The following is a 27,852-nucleotide window of genomic DNA, read 5'->3' on the forward strand; positions in this document are numbered from 1 at the left end:
AACATGTTACAGGTAATAATATGATCAAAAGCCATGGCAACAAATGACTTCCTAAGTCTGTGAAAGTTTTCAACTTAAACTATCAATTTGATTCAACTTACAGTGGGGCAAAAAAAGTATTTAGTCAGCCACCAATTGTGCAAGTTCTCCCACTTTAAAAGATGAGAGAGGCCTGTAATTTTCATCATAGGTATACCTCAACTATGAGAGACAAAATGAGAAAAAAAATCCAGAAAATCACATTGTAGGATTTTTAAAGAATTTATTTGCAAATTATGGTGGAAAATAAGTATTTGGTCAATAACAAAATTTCATCTCAATACTTTGTTATATACCCTTTGTTGGCAATGACAGAGGTCAAACGTTTTCTGTAAGTCTTCACAAGGTTTTCACACACTGTTGCTGGTATTTTACAATTTGCTGTGTACAGAAGACATTCAAAGCCCATTTGATGGTGTAATGGGAGACCCAGTAAATGTGATATGCCATGATGTTTTATGTGTTTATATATCATAATATGATTGCTAGTTATTTGATGGTGGTGACCATGTTGAATTGTAGATGCACAACAGACAAACACATTTAACAATATGATTATCAGAATTTATTCAGGTAACATTGTTTACATGTGATTGGCAAATGAGGTCTCCAGAATTAATTAACGTGTTGCAGATGTCAGCAGTGTTGTGACTTCAATCATACAGACATGCCTGTATACATATAACACACAGAACAACAGCTCTCAATACAGGTACAATAGATCAGATTAAATTTATTGAAATTAAACTCAAATATAATGAAACTCAAAAACACAGCCTGTGAGAATATGACTAAAAATCAGAGAGTAATGTTTAGAGCATGTTAAATAAAAACTGTTCTCAACAGTCAAAGAAAGAAAGAAAACAATCATTAAACAAAATGTCTAAAAAAATCATTCCAATAACATTTTCAATAACTCGTAATTTGTGTCAAGAGAACAAATGTATCCATGAATGTATAGATGAAATAATAGCAAATAGTAAAGAGTAGATCTTATATACACAACTTTTGAATGATGGATTTATTGTAAGAAAACTAAAATCACAACTTTTCATGGTTTCTTTCAATGCAAGAACAACTGCAAGCTCTGTAGTCTGTCTATTGCTGAAGAATATTGTGAAGAATTTTGTCTAATGGCACTCAATTGTTTTTTATTTCATGGAGTAATCATGATATGAAATCATTACCTACTTAACCAATGCAGATTTTTGTTCTTCCATTGTTAGATATAATTTTTTTCCCCCTACAGATACCTAAATATTAAGAAGACAGTTTTAATATTTTTACCATCACATACCAAACTAATTTAAGCAGAGGCCAGAGAGTTGGTGTTTCATGTTTTCTCTAGGCTTTCCTTTACTTGGTCTTCTTTGATCTTTTCCCAGCATGAGGGTATATCTGCAGGCTCTGCATTGTACTTCTCAGCAAACTGTGTATTGAATTTTGCCATCACATATTTCCAGTATGTTGAGGCTTCTATGCTGGGGTCTGGATCGATATGCCAGTCTGGATAGATTTTACTGTACTCCTTATATGGATGCCACTGATCATTGGTGTCACGGCACTTGAATTTTTTGTCACTGTGCACCGATGATGTACAGATATCGGTCACTAGTTTTTTAGATTCATCAAATCTGTAGCGACCAAGACCTTTTGGTCTGTGGACTGAGACCATGTGTTTAGTGTGGGCTTCTCCTCCTGCCTCACATGGTGCTTCACAGAATGGACACTGTTTCCCACAGCCCCACACTCGTTTGAACAGCACATCCTGTGGTTTGGTTTGAAGACGATCTATTTTGCTTTGAAAATCTCTTTCTTGAAAACCAGATTTCAGTGATTTATTCATGTTCTTCACAGAACATTGAAGAGATTCAGTGAATTTTTTCTGATTTGCATTGTTCAGTGTGCTGATTTTGTCCACTACGTCCCTGGGAAAAACAAGCTTGCCTTCAAGTTCCTTGCAGATGTTTTCAATGAATCCCTTGATGTCGTTTTTCTTTGAGTCTTGTTCTGCTTTTTCGATTGCCTTAGTAATGTCACGGATGACTTCACTAAGGAGCTTTTCCTCTAATTTGATCATTCTGTTCTCTGCTGTAAAGTGCTTTTCAACTTTGTCAAAAATGAACTTTTTAACAAATGTTTCATATGACGTAATGAAACACAAATATGTGTTAAATTTAGATTCATCAAGAAGATTTCTCAAGACTGATTTCTGAAATGACATCCTTGTTCCAAAAACTGCAGAGTTTTCACCAGTCACCATCTCATCTGCCATTTCCATGCCCATCTTCTCAGACATGTTTCTTTCCAAGGCAGGTTTTAGGCAGTTACTCATGAATTCATCAGCTTTCTTCTGACACTGGTCTCGTTCACGGTAAAGGTCAATAAAGTCAGAATGGTATGATTTTTTGAAGTTCTCCATGGCTGTTCGTGGGTTATTGTCCTGGATAAATTGATTGTGAATATTTTGAAGTTCTCTGCTTGCAAAGCCACAGATGTGCAATTTAAGGGACAGTTCAAATTCTTCCTTTAGCTCAAGATCTTCACGAGACTTAAGTTTATCATCAATCATGTTGAGAATTTCCCGGATGTATGTGTCATCATAATCATCCTTTCTTTCCCTTTTTGCTTTAACAAATTTGTGACAGTCCCTGATAAGGTTGTCTGACATCTCTTGAACAGTCTTGATCCACTGAGAGTACCACTTCTTCGATATAATGTTACCTTTGTGGACAACAAAATTTCCATGGCCGTGATTATCCAGATTATTCACTTTGTGTAATCTTTGAGCGATTGAACTTCCTCTAGATTCAAGATTTCTCATCAAATGAAGAAAAACTTTTGCCTTGATATCTTGTTGTTGGAACCCTGCGTATGACAGTGTGCTGACAGTCTCCTGCCACATCTTTTCAAATGCTTCATCCAGCATTGAGTCTGACATGGCTGACTTTTTCTCATGACAGTCTTTCAGCAAGTTCAGCACTTTTTTCTCCATTGTGTCCATGTATGTCTTTTTGATTCCTTCCACCATCATCATTCCATTTCGACATGAAAGAGCTGCATCCAGTTTTCTAGTGATAGAATTTGAAAGCTCTGTCTTTAAAGACTTGGCAGAGTTTATAAAGTCTTGTTGATAACTTTCCACAAGTTCAACGTGACCTTCTCCTTGTTCATAGTATGATTGGATCTGGTCAATAATTTCATCTTGTCCTTTTGAAAGCTCAGATTCTGCTTCTCGTTGTAAATTACAATAGACGTCTTCAACTGTGCACTCCTTAGAGTTTTTAAATTTTCCATAGTTTAAGATCTTTGTTTCAGCCTCTAATGTCCATGTGTGCATTTGCTTTCTCAGTGTCCAGTCCCATGTGTTGTACTCTGTGCACAGTTTGATGTATGCATCAGCCACTAGGCTGTTTCTGAAGCTGAAGATGAATTTCTCAAATTTTACAGCAGTCCACAAGTCTTTGGTCCATCTAAGAAATTCATTCATGTCACTGGGCTTGTAACCTCTGAAGATCTTCATTATATGCTTTTTGAGATCATACACAGACTCACTATAGCCAATACTCACTGGTGCCATCGGGGGGTTTCCATGCCATAGTCCAGGGATGTAGCGGTCACCCGTCTCAGTGTCATAGTTCATCACATCTGTAAATTTCTTGAACTCCAGTTTGTTCTCCATTTTGGCTGCAGCTTGTGTCATTTCATTCAGTTGCTCCAACAGAAATTTACGGTCCCTCATGTTTGAATCATGAGCTGAGACATCAGCCACATTCTGGTGTACAAACAAACATGTGTGTTTCTTACCTATTTCCTTCATTCTGAGAAACGCATGGACAATGATCTGTAAAATGTCTTTCATCTCTGTTGAATTCTCCATGGCGATGTTTACAATTGCTACATCACTCAGTCCAACAACAAGTGTTGCCAACTCATTGTCATGTTCATAGCTGTTGTCCAGTTGTGCGAGTTCAGGGGATTTCAGTCCTTCAGTGTCAATTATCACTATATAATCACAATTGAGTTTTGCGTCACAGTCTTCTGTTACTTTAATGAGCTGCATAAAGGCTCCTCTTGTGCATCTTCCACTGCTCACAGCAAACTGAACTCCAAACATGGTGTTCAGCAGCGTTGACTTTCCTGAACTCTGAACACCTAAAACGGTGACAACTACAATCTTGTTTCTGGGCTCCACCAGTGTGTTTAATTCAGAAAACACTAGTCATCCACGTTACAGGAATATTTGAAGAATCTCCATCCACAAGTTCAAGTGAAAAGCCCTCCAGCAGTAGTTGAGCACAGAGTTTAGGTAAATGTTCCAGCTGTTTTCGGGAAAGTGTATCTTCTGTGAGTGAGACTGCAGCTTCATAAAGCTGGCTCATCTCTCGAATGAAGTGCTCCACTCCTAAAGAACTGTTTGAAATCTTTTTATCAAGCGCAGCTATTTCGGTCTTGTTCCCACACACATCTTGACATTTCTGTTTGTACAGTTCTCTGAGTTGAGGCAGTACTTCATGTGAGAGATTCTCCAAATTGATTCTCAAACATTTTAAGAAGTAGCCCCTTTCTGGTGATGATATTGCATTGATGAAGCAGCTCATAGTAGCAGACATGCCTCTTCTGATTTGCTCTTCTCTGAGCTTCTTTTTCTCGATCTCAATTTCATTTTTGTAGCCCTCAACACTCTTATCTCCAACTTTCTTCATCCGAATTTTCTCTTTCTCTAACTTGGCCAATTTCATCAAGATTTCCCCTTGCAAGGGCAGCTCCTCCTTCTTAAACTGTACTATATCATTAATTTTTGATGTGATTTCATCTGCGCTTGCTTTGGCACGCTGACATTCTTCAGCATCCTCATCCACCAAGATTGCCAGATTTCTTGCAATCTCAGCTAAATGAGCAACAGAGGTTTTTTGATTATTGTACTTAATTGCATCTTGCAGCTTGCTCAGGATTTTGTTAACAAAGTCTGCATCATTTTGCTTAGCTTTAAAAATTAAATTGCTTTTGTTCAGATTGAGCTTGCTGATTGTAGCTTTTATGCTATCATTGATGGAGTCCCCCACAAAAAATAGCTGAGGCATAGATTTCTGATTGGGGACTGAAATTATCTGTGTATCTAAAAGTTGTGATTCAAAGAATACATACACAGCAGTTGAAGCCTCACAAAGAAAAGCGTACTGTGTTTTAAAATTCTGGATGTCACCTCTCAAGTTGGCAATCGCTACAGGCTCAGGAAAGACGTCAATGTTCTTGTTTCCACAAGGAAGATACCAGGATATTTCAACCAAGCCATTTGATATTTTCTTGTTGATGTTTCCACAATCCATGTTGAAGTGCACAAAGGTATCAGTGTACTGCTGTGGATTGCTGAACAACTTATTAAGAATTTCTGATTTGGAAATGTTGCACCTACCAAGTCTAACAAAAGACACTAAAGGCATTTCTGACAAAGCAATCCTTTCTTCCACAAATCCACTTGTATCTGATAATGACTGTGGTCTGTATTTTTTCACAATATCTCTCATTGCCCAAAGCATAAGAGTGATCTGATTTTTATCACTGTTTGGAAGCAGCAGAGGAACCGCATACTGACACATGGACATCTTCATGATCATTTCCTGCTGAAGAAAACTGTCAGAACAAAGAAACACAGCAGTCAAAACGTCTAAAGGATTTACTGACTGAGGACAGTCTGATTCCGCTTCCTGATCATCATCACTCTCTGAATCTTCTGCAGCATTTAATGAGGAACACTTAACGCTCCTCGCTGTCCTTTGTAGCATCATCAGTCTCTTCAAAAACAGCCATGGCAGATCTGAAAGGGACTGAACAGGGACGTCTGTGACACTGGTCTTGTTGATCTGCAGCACTGTGTGTAGAGTGAGCTTCTTATCATAGTAATCTGCTAAACCCAAATTTTCCAGGAGTTCCTTCATGATGTTCTCTGTAAATGAGAACAAAATTAGTCACATTTATTGTCCATTGCCCGATCAGCACTGTGATTTCATTAGCAATGCCATAACCCTCAAAATAACAAATTTTTTAAAACCGATTCTTACTGCACTTCTAAAATGCATCTACATTGATCAGCAGTTCTCTCTCTCTCTCTCTATATATATATATATATATATATATATATATATATAGATATAGATATATATATATATATATAGATATATATATAGATAGATAGATAGATAGATAGATGCGCCGGACCTGAGACTCGAACCCACAACCTTTGGCCACGACTATATATATTAGGGGTGGCACAGTACACAGATGTCACGGTTCGGTACGTCAGAGTCCTGCACGCGGGCGGATACCCGATGGGTGAACCACAAAAATTGACGAAACGGGTGGAATAATATATGACGGTGCGGGTCGGACTGGTGACAGGCACGGGGCCACGGGTGGGCTGACAATTATAACCAAGACCATTTCGACTTAATCCAGTACACGCTGATAGGCAGCTCCTTTCAAATTGTCCCGTTCTTGTGTTCGCGCGCTCTGTCTGAAGACCGGGCTTCTACAGCGGGATTTTCAAACACTGAGCACTGTAGCCAATCGACAGCTGTAGGTCTAGTGATTGTATTAAAGGAAGCGCTCTTTGCTCGCTTTTCTGTAGTTAATCTATTCACAGTTTGAATAAAAGCTTTAGTCTATTTCTCATTCTAAAATAGGCCTAACACTGTTCTGTTCTTTGCATTCATCTGAAAAATGCTTAAGGCTTCTTAATGTGCGCTAATAAAAACGCTAACAATTATTTTATATTTTTGTCAAATTGTTAAAATTGTTAAAATAGAGGGGTGTGTTCCAATAGTTTTTGCTATGATTTCGAAATTAATAATTAGAAACGTAAAGCTGGCTACTGAAATTTCGGAATCATGGCTGTTATTTTTATTTATTTATTTATTTATTTATTATTATTATTATTTTTTTTTTTTTAAATAAAACTCTTTAGCGTTTCATATTTATTATGCATCATATTTATTATGTTGCCTCTGTGTCTGTGATTAGTCAAATATGAACTTGGAGGGCTCCTATAGGCTAATCTAAGCCTTTTAGACCTGTTTAAAATAGATTGGTCACATGTACGCAATAGTTTTATATTGTTTTTACACGTTGGATGTTATGCGCACTCTCTCTCTCAGTCTCTCTCGACACTGCTGCCAGTCCTACATATTTTTATGCAGCCTATAAAGTTAATTGTTTTATAGGTTATGAAGGAAAAGCTCATAGTTGGCTTATTAATCTAAGCCCTTTAGACCTGTTTACAATAGATTGTTCACATGTACGCAATAGTTTTATATTGTTTACACATTGAATGTTGCTTTCTTTCTCTGTTAACTTGTTGGGCTGCGTGTGTTAAATGTTATTATTAATTTTTAAACGCATTAACTCAGAATGACTTGTTAATTGCTTGTTACATTAAAAATCAAATAAAGGTGTTTTGTCTGCCTTATGTAGATTTAATGCGGGTGCGGTTCGGGTCGCGGTTTTTATGTCAAACGGGTCGGGTCGGATTCGCAATTAAATTAGTATTGCTGTCGGATAACGGGTCGGGTATTCGGTTAACTACTGCGGGTGCGGGTTTATCAAACAGGACCTGTGCAGGACTCTGCGGTACGTACCTCGGTTCGGGGGTCATGGTTCGATACGATTTCGGTACAACAGAAAAAAAAAAAAAAAAAAAAAAAGAAATCTACTATGCTCAGTTTCTTTTCATTTTGAACAGACAGTAGTTCAAATTAAAAAAATTTTCCATCTAGATGTTAAATATTATTACATGTTATATAAAATCTGTTTTGTTCTCATTGTGAGTGTACACAAATAAAAGCAGACCTTTATACAGTGATTATTAATAAGATAATAAGTGTTTAAAGTTGATTCTGCTGGTGTAAGGAAACAGTTGAAGTGATCGCACTGGAAAGCGCGCGCGCAAACACACACACACACACACACCAGTTCCAGCATTGCTAACTTGACAGCGCACAGGGTGGCCGCGGGTCCTTAAAAAGTCTTAAATTCAGATTCAGTGGGTCTTAAATATCTTCGGTCTCATTACTGCAAAAGTTTCACCAGTCTGACGGACCCAGTGACTGTTTACAATCATTGGACAGACGGAAGATGATCATATCTGTAGACACCCTGGCGCAGTTGGTACTTTATCAAAATAAAAGACAGTGAGCCAAACATCAGCGCACCTGTGTCACCGTTGGAAGTACAAAGCCTATCATTTACATAATAAATAATAGTTTAGCATTCAGATACGTTACATCGCAAATATGGAATATTTGGATTTGTGCCGAATGAGAGATGTAGGATACACAAGCACAAAGCCCCATTTCGCAAACAGTTGAGTGTGCAAGTCTTTAAAGTATACTCCTTTGTCAGTCTATGTGAGAGACGCATTCAGAATCAGCACATGGTCACTGTCTGGGGGCTTTGTTTTCAAGTGCGCAACTCATGGCATTCGCTGTTCTTCTGCTGGCGGTTATCAAACAGCGTTGCATTTCTTGCGGGCGCCCCCTTCTGGATTGGGGGTGAATTGCCTGTATTCGTCATAAGGCCTCGTGCACCGAACCGAGACGCCCGTACCGTGACGGTTCGGTACGAATACATGAACTGTGCCACCTCTATAATTTTTTATATATATATATACACACATAAATAAATAAATCTAAAAGTACAGAAAATTTTCTGAGGGTTAGATTTATACATTGTAGTATTTTTAATTAGCTTAGTATAGAAATAGAAAAAGTCTATGGAATGTCCACATTTAGATAGCTTAGTAAACGTGTGTGTGTGTGTGTGTGTGTGTGTGAACATGCAAATAAATTTTGTTGTTGTTATGGAAGAAAAATAATGACATATCTTTGACACAAAAAAGCATGTTAAATTGCACTAACTGAAAAAAATAATGCATTGCATTAACAATGCTTGCATTTTATTGCCTTGTATTTTCAGGACTTGCATTTTTAGGGTCTGACATTCAACAGTTGTTTATTTAAAATGTGAATATTTCAATTCAAAACATTTCACACACATTTTCATAATTAAAAATTAAATAATTCATATTAACCTTCCAGAATTCACTTCCAAAATATTCAATCAGTTAATCGTAAAAATACGATGTATAATATACGATGTCGACAGGCAATTTTCGGTCCATTTTATTTCAGTTTACAAATTCGCTTCCACAAATTCAGTTGTTAAAATTCGGCAGAAAATTCAGCATTGCACATCTGCTAGGGGTGGGTGGATCGATCCTAATATTGATAATAATCGATACCAACGTTGGTATCGTATCGGATCGATACTAGACTTATGAGATCGATACTATAGGTTAATTTTCTCTCCTCTACATTTAATACATTGCTTAATACATTCAACAAAGAGTAGACATGTCTGTGTTCTTGTATATCTGACATTTTTTCACATCTTGTATGCAAACATTGCTGCTCCTCCCCTGCTATGCTGTTTTGTTGTCATGCCATCACATCTCAGTGGCTCCAATCTCAAGTGGATATTTTTGGTTACAGCAAGAGATGGAATGATAGAAATTCGCTGCTGTAGTAACAACAGCACCAACTTATCCACCTTATTTTCAATGCGGAAGTAAGCTTTTTCTGTGAATGTGCGAGACTTCTGCTTCATTAGGCATGGTAGGGAAATAACGAGGAAAATAACAGTGCAAAAAATGGTAAAATTGTTTGTGCTATCAACCCTGTGTGTTTATAATTAAGACAATACATTAAAATAATGTGTTAAGAAACACCAGTCTGCAATATCAAACAGCAAAAAGAGCTGTTTCGTACAGCTAAAAATTGCTAAGACCCATTAAATTGACAGAATTTGGCCTTTTTATACAATATCACTGTCTTCAACCATTAAGCCATGGGAAGCGTTTTTTTATAATGGTTTTCTATCAGAGGAAAACATTTTAACAACATGCATGCACTTTGCGTTCATATCCTGGGCTGTATATATTTGCATCATCAGTATACTGAGTTTGGCCTTTCAATATTACTTTCTTAACGCATTAAGCCACGTTAAGTTTTTTTTTTTTTCTTTATAACTCTTTTTCTATGGGAGAAAAATGCTTAACATCAAACATTACACAAACCTTTTTTCAAAAAGGCAAAGAATATCCACATAGCTTTAAGGTGAATGTACTATTTTAGTCATATCAACATTAGTTATTGTTCATTTTCAAAGAGTAATTGGTCATTTAAGTAAATGTTTTTAAAAGGAAAAAGTATCAGTACCAGTATTGGCAATACTGGCCCTGTATTTACTTGGTATCGGATCGATACCAAAATTTGCAGTATCGCCCACCCCTAACATCCGGGAACTGCAGGAATAGCAGTAGAGTACCGATCTCTATCTGCTGTTAGTCGCTCACCAGCAGGTGGTGCAAGCAGGTATTGATGAAGACCAAAGCAACAGGTAGAGTAAGTCATTCATTCACAAAAACTGATTTGCAGAAATGGAACAAGTGGCACACAGAAGTTATGATTATCAGGACCAGTATGTATATGCGGAAAAGCTAATTGTGTTTACCTTTAATCCAAACCCTTTCAAGGAAAGTCTGTTCACTCGGCCGCCATATTTGCAAAGCCTCTGGGCAGCTCAAACAAGACCAAGTGCTATCTAAATGAATGGGGGAATCCTGAAATCTCAAAAACAGCTCACTGAACTCGCGATAAAATTACATATTTCAAATCAGCAACAAAATCTGCAATGAGCTGCCCCATGAATGTTGTTTCTTATGCTCAAATAGCGTTTAAAAAGCTTATTTTTCAGGCTAGACCAGCGCACCACCAATGCGCATGACGTAAACGCTGTGACCTACTGACGTCAAGGCCAGCGTACACAGTAAACGGCGTTTACATGCTGCATCATCTGAGGCGTGCTTGCGACGTGCTCTGCTAGTGAACTCATGAACATGCTTGCAGGAACTGTCACGGAGGAGCAGAAGAAGTTTAATAAAGTCGATATTTTGTTTTTTTGTGCACAGTGTTCTAGTCATATCATAAAATTCAGATTGCACATCTGATGGCAGATGGACTGTTTTGACGACATCTTTCATACTTTTATGGACCTTGACAGTGCAATTTACCATGCAGTCAATGGGACAGTCACAAGCCTCCCGGTTTTCATTAAAATATCTTAAATTGTGTTCCGAAGACAAATGAGTTTTTATATTATGTTATTATTTTATATTATTGTTACTTCAGGTTATCTGCAATGTTTATGGTCTTTTCGGGCAGGATAAGCAATATATGGAAGTTGTTAAGGTGGGTGTGTCTGCTGTGCACTTGCTGCAAGTATCCACCTTACAGTAGGTGGCCAACCAAATTGCCTACAACCGTCGCGTGTACTGCCGCCACAGGGCAACGGATTTAACTGCAAGTCAGTCACGTGTTGAAGTTGTAACTAACAACGCGGCCTCTGAGAGAGAGACAAAGAAACTAGCCGAAAAAGACGGTGTCTGCCAGAGAGACAAAAATGCTGCTTTGTAGCCTACTATTTTCAGTTTTTTTTTTTTTTTTTTAAATTGTACACTGCAACGCTGCAGTCGTTTTGGGAATACAAATGTAAAAATATATTGCAGTAAAAACACTGTCCCGAGACGTCATATAGGCCTAATCATTTTTAGTTTCATTATTGGGCAACTCCAGCGTTAAAGACTGACATCCGCAGTCAAAACTTAAAATATAAATTCTCACAGAATGTATTCATTACCAATATATTGAATCATCTCTTTGTTTTTCTAAATCCCAAATAGAGTCCAGACATCAGAAAAGTATCCATCTATGAACGTGTTTTATAGTTTTTGGGAGATATTTTGTAGACGTTCTGTGATTTACAAAGCACAAACCAAAAGCAACAATATCTGCAGAATAGAGAAGGGTTAACATTCACAAAACATAAAATATCAATTTTATTTCAATTTTCGTTTTTGTGTTTCAGAGGATATAAAAACCATGCAATACCGCACACTATCTATACTTGCTAAATGTTGAAATTTATCATAAACAGGGTTTCGGTCCACTGACCTTCATTAACATGCCTAATCAGGGAGTATTTGCTTTCGTTTTGAAATGGTTCATTTAAAAGTAGACATTTTAAGCTTTCTGTATATTTCTCATGTATGTGAAGCACCCCAAATTTACGTTATTCATTATCAGGAAAAAATTCAAGTGATCACGCGGGCGCCTCTCTGTCATGCATGCACATTAATACTTTTCCGCACAAATCCTTGAATATTAATAGTAATAGAGCACATTTATTTTAGGTTAATGCTACAGTATGTGATCCGCATTAAAATAAATATCCACAAGTCTACATCCAAAACAGATGCAGATATAACCTGTAAACAGAGCTGGGTAGTAACTGATTACATGTAATCTGGATTACGTAATCAGATTAAAAAAATTAAGTACTTGTAATTACAGTAAATTGCATTTTAAAATACTCGTAATCAGACTACAGTTACTTTATGGATTACATATTCGCACAATAGCAATAAATTATTCATAATTCATTGATTCTCCCTAATTTCTCTTTTTCATCTTTTAAATTTTCCTTTCTAAAATAGCCTTCCGATTATATACATATACAGGTGCTGGTCATATAATTAGAATATCATCAAAAAGTTGATTTATTTCACTAATTCCATTCAAAAAGTGAAACGTGTATATTATATTCATTCATTACACACAGACTGATATATTTCAAATGTTTATTTCTTTTAATTTTGATGATTAGAGCTTACAGCTCATGAAAGTCAAAAATCAGTATCTCAAAATATTAGAATATTACTTAAGACCAATACAAAGAAAGGATTTTTAGAAATCTTGGCCAACTGAAAAGTATGAAAATGAAAAGTATGAGCATGTACAGCACTCAATACTTAGTTGGAGCTCCTTTTGCCTGAATTACTGCAGCAATGCGGCGTGGCATGGAGTCGATCAGTCTGTGGCACTGCTCAGGTGTTATGAGAGCCCAGGTTGCTCTGATAGTGGCCTTCAGCTCATCTGCATTGTTGGGTCTGGTGTCTCTCATCTTCCTCTTGACAATACCCCATAGATTCTCTATGGGGTTCAGGTCAAGCGAGTTTGCTGGCCAATCAAGCACAGTAACACTATGGTCATTGAACCAGCTTTTGGTACCTTTGGCAGTGTGGGCAGGTGCCAAGTCCTGCTGGAAAATGAAATCAGCATCTCCATAAAGCTTGTCAACAGAAGGAAGCATGAAGTGCTCTAAAATTTCCTGGTAGATGGCTGCGTTGACTGTGGACTTCAGAAAACACAGTGGACCAACACCAGCAGATGACATGGCAGCCCAAATCATCACTGACTGTGGAAACTTCACACTGGACTTCAAGCAACATGGATTCTGTGCCTCTCCACTCTTCCTGCAGACTCTGGGACCTTGATTTCCAAATGAAATGTAAAATTTACTTTCATCTGAAAAGAGGACTTTGGACCACTGAGCAACAGTCAGTTCTTTTTCTCCACAGCCCAGGTAAGATGCTTCTGATATTGTCTCTGGATCAGAAGTGGCTTGGTAGCCCTTTTCCTGAAGACGTCTGAGCGTGGTGACTCTTGATGCACTGACTCCAGCTTCAGTTCTCTCCTTGTGAAGCTCTCCCAAGTGTTTGAATCGGCTTTGCTTGACTGTATTCTCAAGCTTGCGGTCATCCCTGTTGCTTGTGCACCTTTTCCTACCCAAATTATTCCTTCCAGTCAACTTTGCATTTAATATGCCTTGATACAGCACTCTGAAAACAGCCACACCTTTCAGTAATGACCTTCTGTGACTTATCCTCTTTGTGGAGGGCGTCAATGTACGTCTTCTGGATCATTGCCAAGTCAGCAGTCTTCTCCATTATTGTGGTTTCAAAGAACAAGAGATACCCAGAATTTATACTGTAGGGATGGTCATTTATTCAAACTCAAATGTAAATATTCTAATATTTTGAGATACTGATTTTTGATTTTCATGAGCTGTAAGCTCTAATCATCAAAATTAAAAGAAATAAACATTTGAAATATATCAGTCTGTGTGTAATGAATGAATATAATACACAAGTTTCACTTTTTGAATGGAATTAGTGAAATAAATCAACTTTTTGATGATATTCTAATTATATGACCAGCACCTGTATAATATGTATATACAGTCCAGTTTTGTGGACATTCACACAAAGATCAGTCATTAGTCAGGTGGCGACAGCATTTGAACACTGGATTTACAAAAATCATTCCAGGTTTTGAAGGGTTTCAACATTGCATCAACTACTGATGAACACATTAATTTTTATTTGAATTATTACTCTGTAGGTTTTTTTAACCATGTATTATTAATTGTAACTAATTAAAATGCACATATTCCCGTTATTTTTTTAGTTACATGTAATGCGGGCATTACAAAACTTTTTGTCATCTAAACCTTATTCACCAAATATATTTGCTTTAAGTACCCCTGAGATTTTAAAATAAATATTTCAATAATTAAGTATCATATTTGCATGTTCACGGTTTCTTTGATGTTGATTAATGATCACATGGCATGCAGGTAAATACAAATATTTCATCTTCTTTAGTAAGCGTTTTATTTAAAACAAAGTCTGCAGAAATACAAAGACGGTTCACTCCTATACTTATGAATGGGAGAAACTGTAAAAAAAAAAAAAAAAAAACTGTGAAACTGTGGAGGAATATTCCCACCTTCTAAATGAAAGAGCCATATTTCCCATAGAAACATGGGGCACATTCAAGCCCAAACCGGTGCACAACGTTTTGCTATGGTTTGAACAACATGTTTCCTGGAAACGGTTTGCAACAGGGTTTGAGATGTTTTCTCATCAGCAGCAACATGTATATAAACCACATGGTACTAAAGAGACGGCTTGCACAATGGGTCCAAGTAAAGTCGTTTACAAATGTGTCACTGCAGCTCGGTATACGCAACAATTGAAGATATCAGAAGACATGTTTGTCGTAAGAGTTTTATAGTAACAATATAGCATATCAACAAGATGATGTAGTGGTTTATATTTTTAGCTTCATTGCAAGGCAAGTTTATTTATATGCCAAACTTCATACACAATGGTAATTAAGTGCTTTACATAAGAATGGACGGCAAGGGCAGTGACTGTAACATCGAGCGTATTTTGCAGTATTAAACATGTATTTAAATTGATTTCATCAGGCTCCGAAAATTCTTCAAAAGAACACAAAGAATGGCCTTCTCAGCTGCCATAGTTACAACTCTTGTGTCATCAGAACAAGGTGTTCAATGCACCACCGTTTTCGTTTAAAAAATGTTTTGCAATGTTTTGTCGGGCTGAACGTAGCCAGTCAATGCACATGTGCAGTTATAAGCACGTTATGACTCCGCATGCACATGGGCTGGTCTAGCCTGAAAAATAAGCTTTTTAAATGCTATTTGAGCATAAGAAACAACATTCATGGGGCAATTAATTTCAGATTTTTGTTGCTGATGTGACATATGGAATTTAATTGTGAGTTCAGCAAGCAGTATTTGAGATTTCAGGATTCCCCCATTCATTAAGATTGGTCTTGTATGAGCTGCCTGGAGGCATTGCAGATATGGCCGACTGAGTGAAGAGACTTTCCTCGAAAGGGAGTTAGTTTTAAAATTATTTATTTTAATTTAAATTTTTTGTGATTTAATTCATTGCCATCTTTTTATTAAACTCACAACCCCCCTGCAGTTCTTTTACGAACCCTAGATTGGGAAACCTTGATGTACTATAATGTTTAATGCACTTCATGTTGTAAATTACAATAATAATAATAATTATTATTATTATTCGTTACATTTATATAGCACTTTTCTGGGTACTCAAAGCGCTTTACATGAAAGGGGGAGTCTCCTCAACCACCACCAATGTGCAACATCCACCTGGATGGTGCGACGGCAGCCATATTGCGCCAGAACGCCCACCACATACCACCTTACTGGTGGAGAGGAGACAGAGCCACAATGAATGGAACGAGTTTTCTTACTCTGCATTGTTTTTGTTTTTTACATCATTATGGTACAAGATAATTCTATTTAAATCAATGTGATAAACGAGTTAAATCAAAAGTAATCTGATTAGATTACCTAAAATGTGTAATGTAACGAATTACGTTACGGACTACAATTTTTGTCATGTAATCTGGAATCAGTAACGGATTACAATTTGTAAGTAATTACTCAGCTCTGCCTGTAAATTGAAGGCTATTAGATATTTTAAAATGATCTAACGTTGATCATTTTGTTCTTGATCAAGATTAAACAGATGTCGCAGTCATAAACTTGTTTTAATGACTCTCATAATATTGTTTTAATAAATCGCTTATGCATTAAATAAAGATACAGGGCAGGTTAAGTTAAATTATTATTTTACAAATAATTAGGCTATAAAATGCTATAGACTGCGAATGAGATTGCAGTTTCACATTTTGCATATGCATAAAAAGTAAATAATTTTTACATGCAATGATCCAAAATAAAACCTGACCTGGGACTTGTCCACGTTCCTCAGGGCCCTTCAAGGCCCTCCATTTGAGCTGCTTCAGTCGGCCGATCTATGGCCCTTGTTGCTTAAGACTGCACTTTTACTGGCGCTAGCGTCAGTCAAACAAATTTGCGATTTGCAAGCCCTATCAGTGAGTGCTGCATGCCTAGAGTTCAGTTCGAAGTTTACTTAAGGTACCTTAAGGTGCTCTACACCTTGTTCATGGCACAGTTAATCACCCTTCTGGCACTTCCTGCCTCAGATGATGAGCCAGGAACCAATCTGCTATGCCCTGTCAGGGCACTTAGAATTTATGTAGAGTGCTTCAGAGTGCTCTGTTTAGGCAGTCAGAGCAGCTCTTTGTGTGCTCTGGAGGCTGCCTCAAGGGGCTGCCAGTTATGAAGCGAAGACAATCCCACTGAATAGTCGATGCCATAGCACTGGCGTACGCTGCAGTTGGCATGCATGTGCCCAATTAGAGTCAAGGCCTATTCCACCAGAGGAATGGCCTCCTCCTGGGCCTGGTCCAGTGGCATCTCCATGGGAGATATCTGTGCGATATCCTTGCCAGGTTTTATAATCTGGACGTCCCTGCCCTTCAGGCACAGATTCTGTCTGTCTGAAGACTGCAATTAATAATAATAATAAATTTGTATAGCACTTTTCCTACATGGAATGCAACTCAAAGTGCTTCAGAAGCATAAAACAAATGTTAAGAATACAACATCAATAAAAGAAACAAAACTCTAAATGGTTCAACAAATGTAAAAAAAATAAACAAATATAGAAATAAATAAAAAAGTACACACAAACGTCAAGTATATAAAATGTAGTGCTGTCAATCGATTAAAAAATTTAATCGTGTTAATCACACTCGTGGACTGTGATTAATCATGATTAATCGCAAATTTAAAATACTAGGATTTACCTGTAAATGTGTTGAAATAAAGAAATGCATGACAAACTAGATTAAGGAAACAGAACCTTTCACACTTCCGCCAGGTATGAGACATAATCCTTATTATTCTTTTATCATGATTCTTTTGTTTTTATTCAGCCATTAACAGTCTTTAAACTGGCAATAAAACGTTTACCAAGCCACATTGCTTCAATCCCAGTATACATTTACCCAACTATTATCAAAAGTATTTCTAAATAAATACAACAAAACATTTTCTTGCGACCTTACATGAAGTATTGTGACAAAATGTATTATGAAGAAGAATTGGACCTGTTCTGCAGCTGCATTAGAGCTAATATTAGCATCATGCTACATAAGACAATTTATGAGATTAATAGTACACTTTTACTCAGAACTCACTTCAAACCACCATCAAGTGTTTGTAATAACTTCCTTTTACGATCACGTGTGGAATTTGGTTGTTTACTGTTGTTAAAATATGCTATTTATAGCTTTTTCAGATGTACACTTTAATCTGAAAAAAAAAAAAAAAAAAATCACATACAGACCATATCCGATCGTAATTGTGTTTATTATCTTATATAATCTATAGTGGCTGTTGTCATGTTTATTTCTGCTGTGTAAAAGCCTTAACATGTATGCTCTGCTGAAACTCACGTTGTTTGTGATGTTACAACCGCCTCTCCGTTCTTAAGTTGCCAGGGATACATTACAAGTATAATACACATTAGTAAAAGGATCTATTTTAATTTTTATTTGTCTATATACACTTTGAACGGCTCTGTAATTTTTCCCGCGACTGTATTTTCAAAATAGCCCACTTGTGCTGTTACTCTGGCAACACTAGTTTGCTGTACCCTCATCACACAATGATAGATAACCTTCCGCGCTGCAATGACGGCAAGAAGTTGGGGTCAAACCTTATCTAGCGATTAATTTGCATTAAAAAAATATTAACTCGTTAAATGTTTTTGATTAATCGCATGCGTTAACGTTGACACCCCTAATAAAAAGTAAAATAAAACAGTGCAAAAATTACACACACTTCACACATTGTTACAGTCATGAGCAACTTTAAAGAGCTATGTCTTAAACTGCTTTTTAAAAACATCAACTAGTGGACTCTCTCACTTCATTTGGTAGACAGTTCCAAATTTTTGGAGGATTGTAACATTAAATTAAAATGTATCTTGACAAACAGTCAGAAATGTAAGAAGCTGCCAGATTATGCATTGTTTTATAAACTAATAAAACTTAAAATCAGTCCTTTGATGAACTGGTAACCAATGTAATTCCATTAAAACCAGTGTAATATGTTCTCGCTTCTTTAATACTCTGGCTGCTACTTTTTGTATCAACTGAAGCTTTGTCCATGAACCCTGACCTCTAGGCCCTGGTCCCATTGTCTCCTGGGCTTTGAGCCATTATTAGCCTATGTTCCCTTAGGGTCCTCATACTGGGCGCCCTAGAATAGGCTTACGGGATGTTTCTTCATTCTGCGGTTATAGCACACCGTGATTGAATAGCTCATCACAATGCAATATTGTTGCAGTGCGAGTGAACATATTGAAAGGGAACGCTCTGTTTACTAACATAACCTCGGTTCCCTGAGATACAGGAACGTTACCATACTATAACACTGTGCGAGTTGACGCTGTTGCTATCCGTTGAAAGATTTGAATGAGATGGTATTCAGCGGCGACTTATATAGGCAGTCGGCCCCGCCCATTTTGGCGGGCAGAAATGGCATTTCTTTGTGCACCTGCACAAACGTGAATGAATCGGTCTTCAGTATTTGGAGGAAAAACAGAGTTTTCCCCATTGCAAGATTGTTGCAATGCTCGTTCCCATATCTCAGGGAACCGAGGTTACGTTAGTAACCAGAGTGTTCTTATCCCACAACACTTAGGCATGAAAATTGCCTTTAGTTTATTTATAAAAAAGCTTTTATTCGAAGACAAGTCTTACTTTTTAATAAGAAATTTGACTCATAAGTCAAAACTTAAGACCATTCTTAAGAGCTTTTATATGATGTTTTATGCATATGGGCTGTGAAATACAAAGAGTAAATATTGCATAAAGTTTTTTAAATTAACTAAAATTGTTTTTACCTGGCATTAATGGGGAGTGCTCTGTTTGGATTTTCTCCTTGGTCCATGATTCGCCTGTCTGTGGAACGTTGTCTGTCTGTGGAGGTTCATTGGTCTGTGGAACGTTGTCTGTCTGTGGAGGTTCATTGGTCTGTGGAACGTTGTCTGTCTGTGGAGGTTCATTGGTCTTTGGAGAGTTGTCTGTCTGTACAGATAATGGATAATGGTGTGATTTTATAATATTAGAAATAAGAAGCACAAATGTATTTTGAAAAAAATATCCATGTTTATTTTAATCTGATCTGGGGTGTACTTCCCAAAAGCAACTATTGTTGCAAGTTTCGTCATTACCAATAGAGTAATCAATGAAACTTGCCATAGTTGGCTACCAGGAAATGAGACAATTCAAGCAGCACATTAGAGACCTGCACAGGACGGTTTTCTTAATTCCACTTGTAGCGTTTGGACCGATCAGACACACAACTATTTGTTATATTTAACAAATAATCTCTTATGCCCCCTCAACCAACCAAAGGGCCAACTATGAGGGTCTGTAGACCCTTCCCCCGAAATGCATCTAACACCAAGGCAGAACCGGCCTCTGGTTCCATGGCAACCCATCAGATAACACTAGTTTTATTGCTCAAAGGAATGCAGGCAGAGCAACTCCCACTACCTTTTTCCTATAGGAGAGACATTATGCCATAAAAATGAACTCTTCTCCAATTAATTAATAGAAAAACCTAATTAATTAATTAATAGAAAAACACACATATCATTAGGTCATTGTGTATAGTATTATTGTTCTTGTATATGTTCTTGTGTATTGTATACTGTTTTATGCATGCTTACGATAGATCACTAGTTGAGATCACCTCACTCATACCATGTTTGATCTCGATCAATTCGTCTTCGGATGATCTAATTGATAGTGAATATTACATGTTGATACCTAAGAATCTTTAGTAGTTTGTGCATTAACCCAGGCGAATTACCTATGCAAATTACCATGTTCAGAGTCGTAAAACTTTCCCTCCAAAAGTTCAAGACACCATTGGCTCTGACACCTTAGAGGTGTGACCTCTATAGCAGATAAAGCTCTCAAATCAGTGACGCCCCTCCAGTCTGCGAATATTTTAGATTCTGAGAAGATGAGGATGTGAGCTAGAACTCTTCTGGACCCTTACGTTTTTGTGCCAGGCCTCGCAGCCTTGACTTTCCATTCAACAAAAGGTCCTCGGACCTCAGCAGATCTCGGTCTTAACTCTTTTCACTTTCTACCTGGGAAGGAACTCACAATCACCACCGAGCCAGAATAACATCTTTTGGAATTCATCACTCTTCAACCCGGAAGAACGTGATCACAAGTTCAAAACCTTGAAACCATCAATACTTTTAATCCGAGACCGCATTCCGGACACTCGCCAATGACCAAGGCGCAGTGCAAGTATCGTACATTTAACTAAACGAAACAGAGGTTTAGTATAAGTTAAGGACCCCATTATAAACGGCGCTGATGGTTTTACCCAGGTGGTTAACTGCATTCTCTGGTTTCTCTAATGGCTTCATTCATCCACTTTAGCTCCCCTTTGCATGTACGCATGAATGTATGTTTATTCGTTTGTTTGTTTAGATTAGTTATGTGTGTTAGCGTTTAGTTAATAAGTTGTGTGCACGAATTACATGAGTTTCTGGTTCTGCCTTGCAAATTAATGTCTCTTTACGATTTTGACCCTCGCTACATGCTCTAATGCATTAATACTTAAAGTATTTTCTGTGGCCACGGAAATATCCTTTCTTAGAGTTGATATGAACTTACACTGAATGTTTGCTGGACAAACAGATCAGTTGATGGCAATTTAATTCTGCTACAGTTATTACTGTCAGCCAATATAAATCATTGTAATTAAATCATAATTAATTGTAATTATTTATATACATTTCCCTTTTGAGCTGATTTGCTACACACTCCTGCCTGCTCTCGCTGAATTTTTGACTGTTATTGCCTGCTCCCGCAACATGTGTTCCACTCCCGGAATTTTTGTTTCCACTCCTGCCTGCATCCGCAAACATTCTAATATTGTATGTAATTTTCATGCATCAAGGCACCGCTATCAATATTCAGGGTATTGAAATCGCTTTTCAATTTTGTGACCGCATGTGCATAACAATGCTCAGAGCAGGCAGTACCGGCGGTAAATATACGGCCCTCAGACAGAACAGGCAGGTTGTCGATGAGTGACAGAGCAGAATACGGATGGAGCAAAGGATGTGAGTGTCTTTGAAGGACGTTCAACTTGGTTTTGTTTATATTTTGCTTGGCCTATAATTTTAAATGACAGATGTCGCATTTACTTATTTTTCTCTGTGACACTTTTCCTACTTTGACTCAAAATTCGTTTGAGATTTTTTATTTTTTTCTGTTAGTCAATGAATTCAAGACTCTTGACAAGACAAATAAAATACACACAATTTTGTGCAGACTACACTTTTATTTGTTAGCCCATTTCTCTTTCTTTGAGTAGCGGACATTTACAGTAAATGTGAGAGAGATCTAAATTTAGCGGGAACGGTCGGGTTGGGAAGAAAATTAGTCCAAGTGGACAGTGGGTGAACAAAGAGTGAATATACAGTGGGAGCGGGTGGGTGCAGAATATAAACTTGCGGGAGCGGGACTAAAAAAAACAGTCCCGCACAGACCTCTAGTGTAAAGGAAGCACATTTTACAAGATAAAATATTTGTCAGTGAGGTCAGGATCTGTTGAGCAGCAAATCATCCACCATGGTCTTGTCAGTCATTTCTCCTTACTCTTGACTAGAGATCAGTGAAATCTGACTCCTGCAGCTCGTGTTGGATGCAGGGTTGCCACGTCCTTTTTTTTTTTTTTACACAGAATTGGGCTACTCTTAAACTGTTGCTGCAGGCCTACTTTAAAACCCTGTGTTAAATGTTTGAAATATTGCATAAGCTACATTTGACTGAAATGATCACTATGCATAACAGTGACAGTAAAATATTTTAGGTATGGAAATGACATATCCTAAGTTATAATATCTGGTATATGGTCATTGCATTACTTTGGGCTGCACTACGCAGACCCCGCAACTCTGGTTGTATGGAACAGAGCAGATGTTTTCAGTTTAGAATTGAAATTCAATATACAATAGTTCAATATTCAAAATTCTATAGTGCCTGTTGCTTCCAGAATAAACACGAAGCCTACAAGTGAAGGGGCTGTCTGATTAATATGTAAAGGGCAGAGTCCACAGATCCCATTTAGGTTCATTCAAACAGCAATGCATTTGTTAAAACCATGGCTCAATGCAAGTGCACAAGCACATGATGTCTAAAATACCCGCATGTTTTTCTGTCCCACTCTGTAGTTCAAGATGACACATTTTATTAAATTCAAACATCTGTCCAATACACACCCGCAATACATATTGATTGACTGATTACTTAATTATTTTTTATTAAAGTGATTATAATAGATTATAGCATTATATTAGTAGTATTCCAACCACCTGGCTCTGATACCATCATTGGCTACTGAGACACTCTTTGATAAATCACTAATGAAGGCTATGGTAAGGAAACTGTATTAGGAAGGTGTTCATGTGAGATGTTTTCTATTTGAAATGTCTATCAAAAATGTTTTTAAACCTCAGGATCTACTTTAGTAATCATTCTAAAGATTATTATAAATGTCAGTTATTCTGGTAAAATCTGCACTCTTACCGTTCTTGCTGCTTGTTTCTGTCCTCTCCATTGTGATGTTGCTCCTGCCGCAAGCCCTACTACTCCTCCTAATAACCCTCCAAATAATAGCGGTAAACCAACGATTAATGCTGCTCCTCCTGCTCCAGCTGCAACCAATCCTGATAATGCTGCTGCTATTGCTGCTGATCCTAATTGCATAAATGATGCTTGTTCTATTACATCTATAAGCCTCTCTGCTATCCATGGTAGTTTATCTTTTACCCATTGTAATTTATCTCTTACCCATTGTAGTTTATCTTTTACCCATTGTAGTTTATCTTTTACCCATTGTAGTTTATCTTTTACCCATTGTAGTTTATCTTTTACCCATTGTAATTTATCTTTTACCCATTGTAATTTATCTCTTACCCATTGTAGTTTGTCTTTTACCCATTGTAATTTATCTTTTACCCATTGTAGTTTGTCTTTTACCCATTGTAATTTATCTTTTACCCATTGTAGTTTATCTCTTACCCATTGTAATTTATCTTTTACCCATTGTAGTTTATCTTTTACCCATTGTAGTTTATCTCTTACCCATTGTAATTTATCTTTTACCCATTGTAGTTTATCTCTTACCCATTGTAATTTATCTTTTACCCAATTTCTTACCCATTGTAGTTTATCTGTTGCCCACCATGTTTTGTTTATTGCCCATTGTAATTGTGCTCTTGCTGAAATTACTGTTGTGGCTCCTGACATTGCTCCAGCTACTGCTAATCCGGTTTGTGACTGTGCTCCTACCAATGATCCCAAAATTGTTGCTGCTATTCCTGCAATGCCCCCCGGTACTGAACCCACAACTGCACCTGCTACTGCTACTACTGCTCTTGGTTCTGCTTTCCATGATGATCGTAAAATGGCTACTACCGATCCTGCTGCTGCTCCTACAATTGCTGCTGCAACTGCTCTTGCTATGGCATCCTCTACTTCTGCCATTCCTGCCATATGTACTACTACAGCAACCGCCACTACTGTCAGTGTTATTGTTGCTGTTAGTGATGTCTGTTTCCATGTTTTTGATTGCAGTGCTGATGTTAGACTTTTTCGTCTTTTATCTCCTTCCACTGCAACTATTAGAAGAATAAGAAATTTATCATGAGCTATTGTCATCACAAACATATTAACACATATTTATTAGTATATATAGAATATTCATGTTATCCAATAATCATTTTCTGGTCGTAATTACCCATGTTGCTTGATTTTAAATCACAAGAGTATGATGGCTCAGTTCTTCTCATAATCAGCCTGGTCAGGGTCACAGCTCCTGTGCAATTTAACTTCCTGCAGAGAGACAACATTACAACATCCTGTTGCCTTCACGTGCTATCGGAAATTTCCTATTTCCCACTTATGAAGTCGTGATTACGAGCTTGTCGTATTCAAGTGCTTTAATGTCGGAAAGAATAAAATGTAGCATCCCATTGGTTGACAATCATATAAACATTCACCGCGCTATACATGCAGTTTGCTGACAATTCTGGAATTTCGGTCAAATACATGCTTATTTCACTGATTATAAAACATACAATATGCTTTGCATGATCGTTCATATCTAGCCTATAAATACACTACTTTAGCGACAAGACAAAGGGATGTAGTTGTTGTGAGAACAGCATTGACAGCAGCAATGGTTGTCCCCTCCACCATGTTTAAAGTTTATGACCCGCCCAACTCGGAAACTCGGTTATCAAAATTATTTCCGAATTTCCCAGTAGTAAATACGACTTGAGAGGCTGTTCACGTCCAATTTCCGATTAGGAAACTCGTATTTACGATAATTCCGATAGCACGAGAAGGCAGCATTAGTAGTTGTATAGACCCTTTTTCTGTTAGTAAACAATGTGACGTTTTTTTGTGGGTGGAGCTTAGGTGGAGGCAGAAAGATTCCACTGACTGCTTCACTAGCTATGAAGTTTGTTAGCTTGTTTTTTTTTTAAGAAAAAACTTAGCTTGAGAAAATCCGATTTTACCTGCAAATGTAAGATCAGGACCGTGACTTTTATTTAAATAAGTTAACTTTAACGGACGAAACCAAATTGTCCGACCTGTACTCACTCAATGGACGATCTGACAGGATTACCTCAGGTTGAGTGACTCACATCTATAGAGAAACCTAACGTGTAGTAAAGAGAAACTCACCTGTGTCTATCTAGTCACGAACATGTGTGTGTGTGTATATATATATATATTTCAATTTCAGCAGGCAACTATTTTTACAGCTACATGAGAGTGAACTGGGCCAAAATACAAAAAGTAAGTTAAACATTCAATGTGATGGATATATTATTTGAAGATGTATGTATGGCCAAATAGTTATTTTAAAGTATATATCCTGTAAATGATGTAAGTTAAGTTTATGGTAACCTTAAGTGTACTGCATGTAAAGTATTGGAAAGGTACTGTAAAGTAAAATGTGAATATTTTGTAGACATAGAAACTGATTTTGAACTTTCTGTGTTTGATTATTCTTTCTTACCAAGTTCTTAGAAATTCCAGCCACTGTCTATCACAACAATGTATATTACAGATGATTAAGCATATAAATCGTCAGTTTGTTGTTTTACACACATGCACACAGACATTTCATACACGACATAGTCGTGAGATGCATAAGAAATCTTTAGACACAAACCATAATCCATAACAACAAAAGACAATACTTTATTTAACCTTTTCTGATAAGAAGTGTGCGCTGCAAACAAGAGCATTTTTGGCGATTGTTTCTGTCCAGTCCGCTCGTTTTATCATGTTTAACCACAACTGTCGTCGTTTTTTTTTGTCTGGGAGTGGCAGCAGGTAACTTATGCGATAAAATTTCAAATTGGAGCCTGTACTATGACGATTCTGGCACCCAACATCACAACAAGATGATATTTTAAGCTCCTTATGTAGCTGAATCTGTGCTGCTTTGAATGGGCCGCCTTTGTTTTGCCTCCAGCTAGCGCAGTGACGTAATCATGACATCAGCACAAAAAGGGTCTATAGATTATTGGGATTTGTAAACATCTCACTGTACAGCTGTTTTTGTTATTTATGTCATTTATTTAACCAGTATGGATTTTGTAACAAAGGCCTGCATTGTAACTAAATTGAATGTAAACCAATTTGCTGCAAAAAATTATATAGGGATGTATCTTTTGAAAAGATTTACTGCAATACTGAAAAAAAATTATAGCTCAATATTTTTTATAGTATTTTGCTTGTGTTTTAGTGTGTATTTTAGTGTGTTTTTATGCTGGTACCTTGCTGATTTATCCTTGATAAATAAATATGACTCTAAAACTGACAGCAGGTTGCTTGCAAGTCCCTCAATTCATTGAATTGTTTATTCAAATTATTTGTTTAAAATGGCTGATTGATTTAGTAATATAACATGTGGCTGTCTTTATGAATGAATTATTGAATCACTGACTCATTCAAAAACAGATTAATTCAGGAAAGAAACACTGCTCTGTTGCTCAGAGACACATAAATGTTCTGCTCCATCTTTGTTTGGAACTATTTTCATTTGCGAAATAGAAAAGAGAACCAGACAATATTGTCTCTAAAATCTGTTGAACTGAAAATTACACGCTGATATTTATGAAAACGACACTCTTGCTTGTGTGATATTACAAAAAAGCAAAAACCCTATACAGTGATATTTTTTGCTTTCATAACTTGAATTATTTAAGCATTTTCACTGCATTTCAGTAGACTTCATCATGTAGTAAATGATTTTGGACTCTCAAGACGTATTTTATTGCTAAGTGAGTGACATACTAATAAACCGGTTTCATCTGATGTGTGGTCCTTCTGCTTCTGTCACAGTTCAAAGAGAATCCTGAAGCACTCATTCTTCAGACTGATGTAAGTCTGCTTTTTATTAGAAATTTGTGTTGTTGGGATGTATTTTGCTCTCATATTTTAAATACTTCTATTCACCCTATTTTTTATTTTTTGTAAGGAAAAATTTGATGCTTCCAGACTCTGGTTTACAACCAAAAGTGGGCAAATTACTGGAACACTGGCTTTCCTGTAGCTCAAATAGTAGAGCATGGCGCTAGCAACGCCGAGATCATGGGTTCGATTCCCAGGGAAAGCAAGAGCTGATAAAATGTAAAAACTGTAACTTGAATGCAATGTAAGTCGCTTTGGATAAAAGCGTCTGCTAAATGCATAAATGTAAATGTAAACTAGCACGATTAGAAAACGAACATGATAAGAGCAGACATTTGTTTGCATGTTTTGTTAAAGATTTAAATCCAAAAGCATCAATGTTTTACAATAATAAGTGATACATTGTTAATTTATCGGGCTTGATAATTTGGTCACACAGAAATAAAGTGGTATGAACCATTATTTCACAAAGAAAGAGGACACATACCCTACTTATTCAGTTGAGTCTGTTGTAGTCACAGTATATATCACATTTAGAAAGAATGATAATTTCTATATTTTTTTCCATCAAAAATATGAGCTCCCGAACAAAAACACATTTTTGTGACATACA

At 37.0% G+C, this 27,852-nt stretch overlaps 1 protein-coding gene across 1 annotated transcript; it reads right to left on the reverse strand.

Annotated features, from left to right (window-relative positions):
• Positions 1 to 591: 591 nt before the first annotated feature.
• On the reverse strand, positions 592 to 27,105 carry LOC131536681 (interferon-induced very large GTPase 1-like). Its single transcript, XM_058769717.1, is given in 5 exon segments — positions 592 to 4,253; positions 4,255 to 5,986; positions 19,616 to 19,799; positions 23,334 to 24,427; positions 24,547 to 27,105. Coding segments are annotated over 5 exon segments (6,003 nt in total). The 5' UTR covers positions 24,659 to 27,105; the 3' UTR covers positions 592 to 1,372.
• Between the last annotated feature and the right edge of the window lie 747 nt (positions 27,106 to 27,852).

This window comes from Onychostoma macrolepis, chromosome 03 (genome assembly GCF_012432095.1).
Source record: "Onychostoma macrolepis isolate SWU-2019 chromosome 03, ASM1243209v1, whole genome shotgun sequence".
Classification (NCBI taxonomy): domain Eukaryota; kingdom Metazoa; phylum Chordata; class Actinopteri; order Cypriniformes; family Cyprinidae; genus Onychostoma; species Onychostoma macrolepis.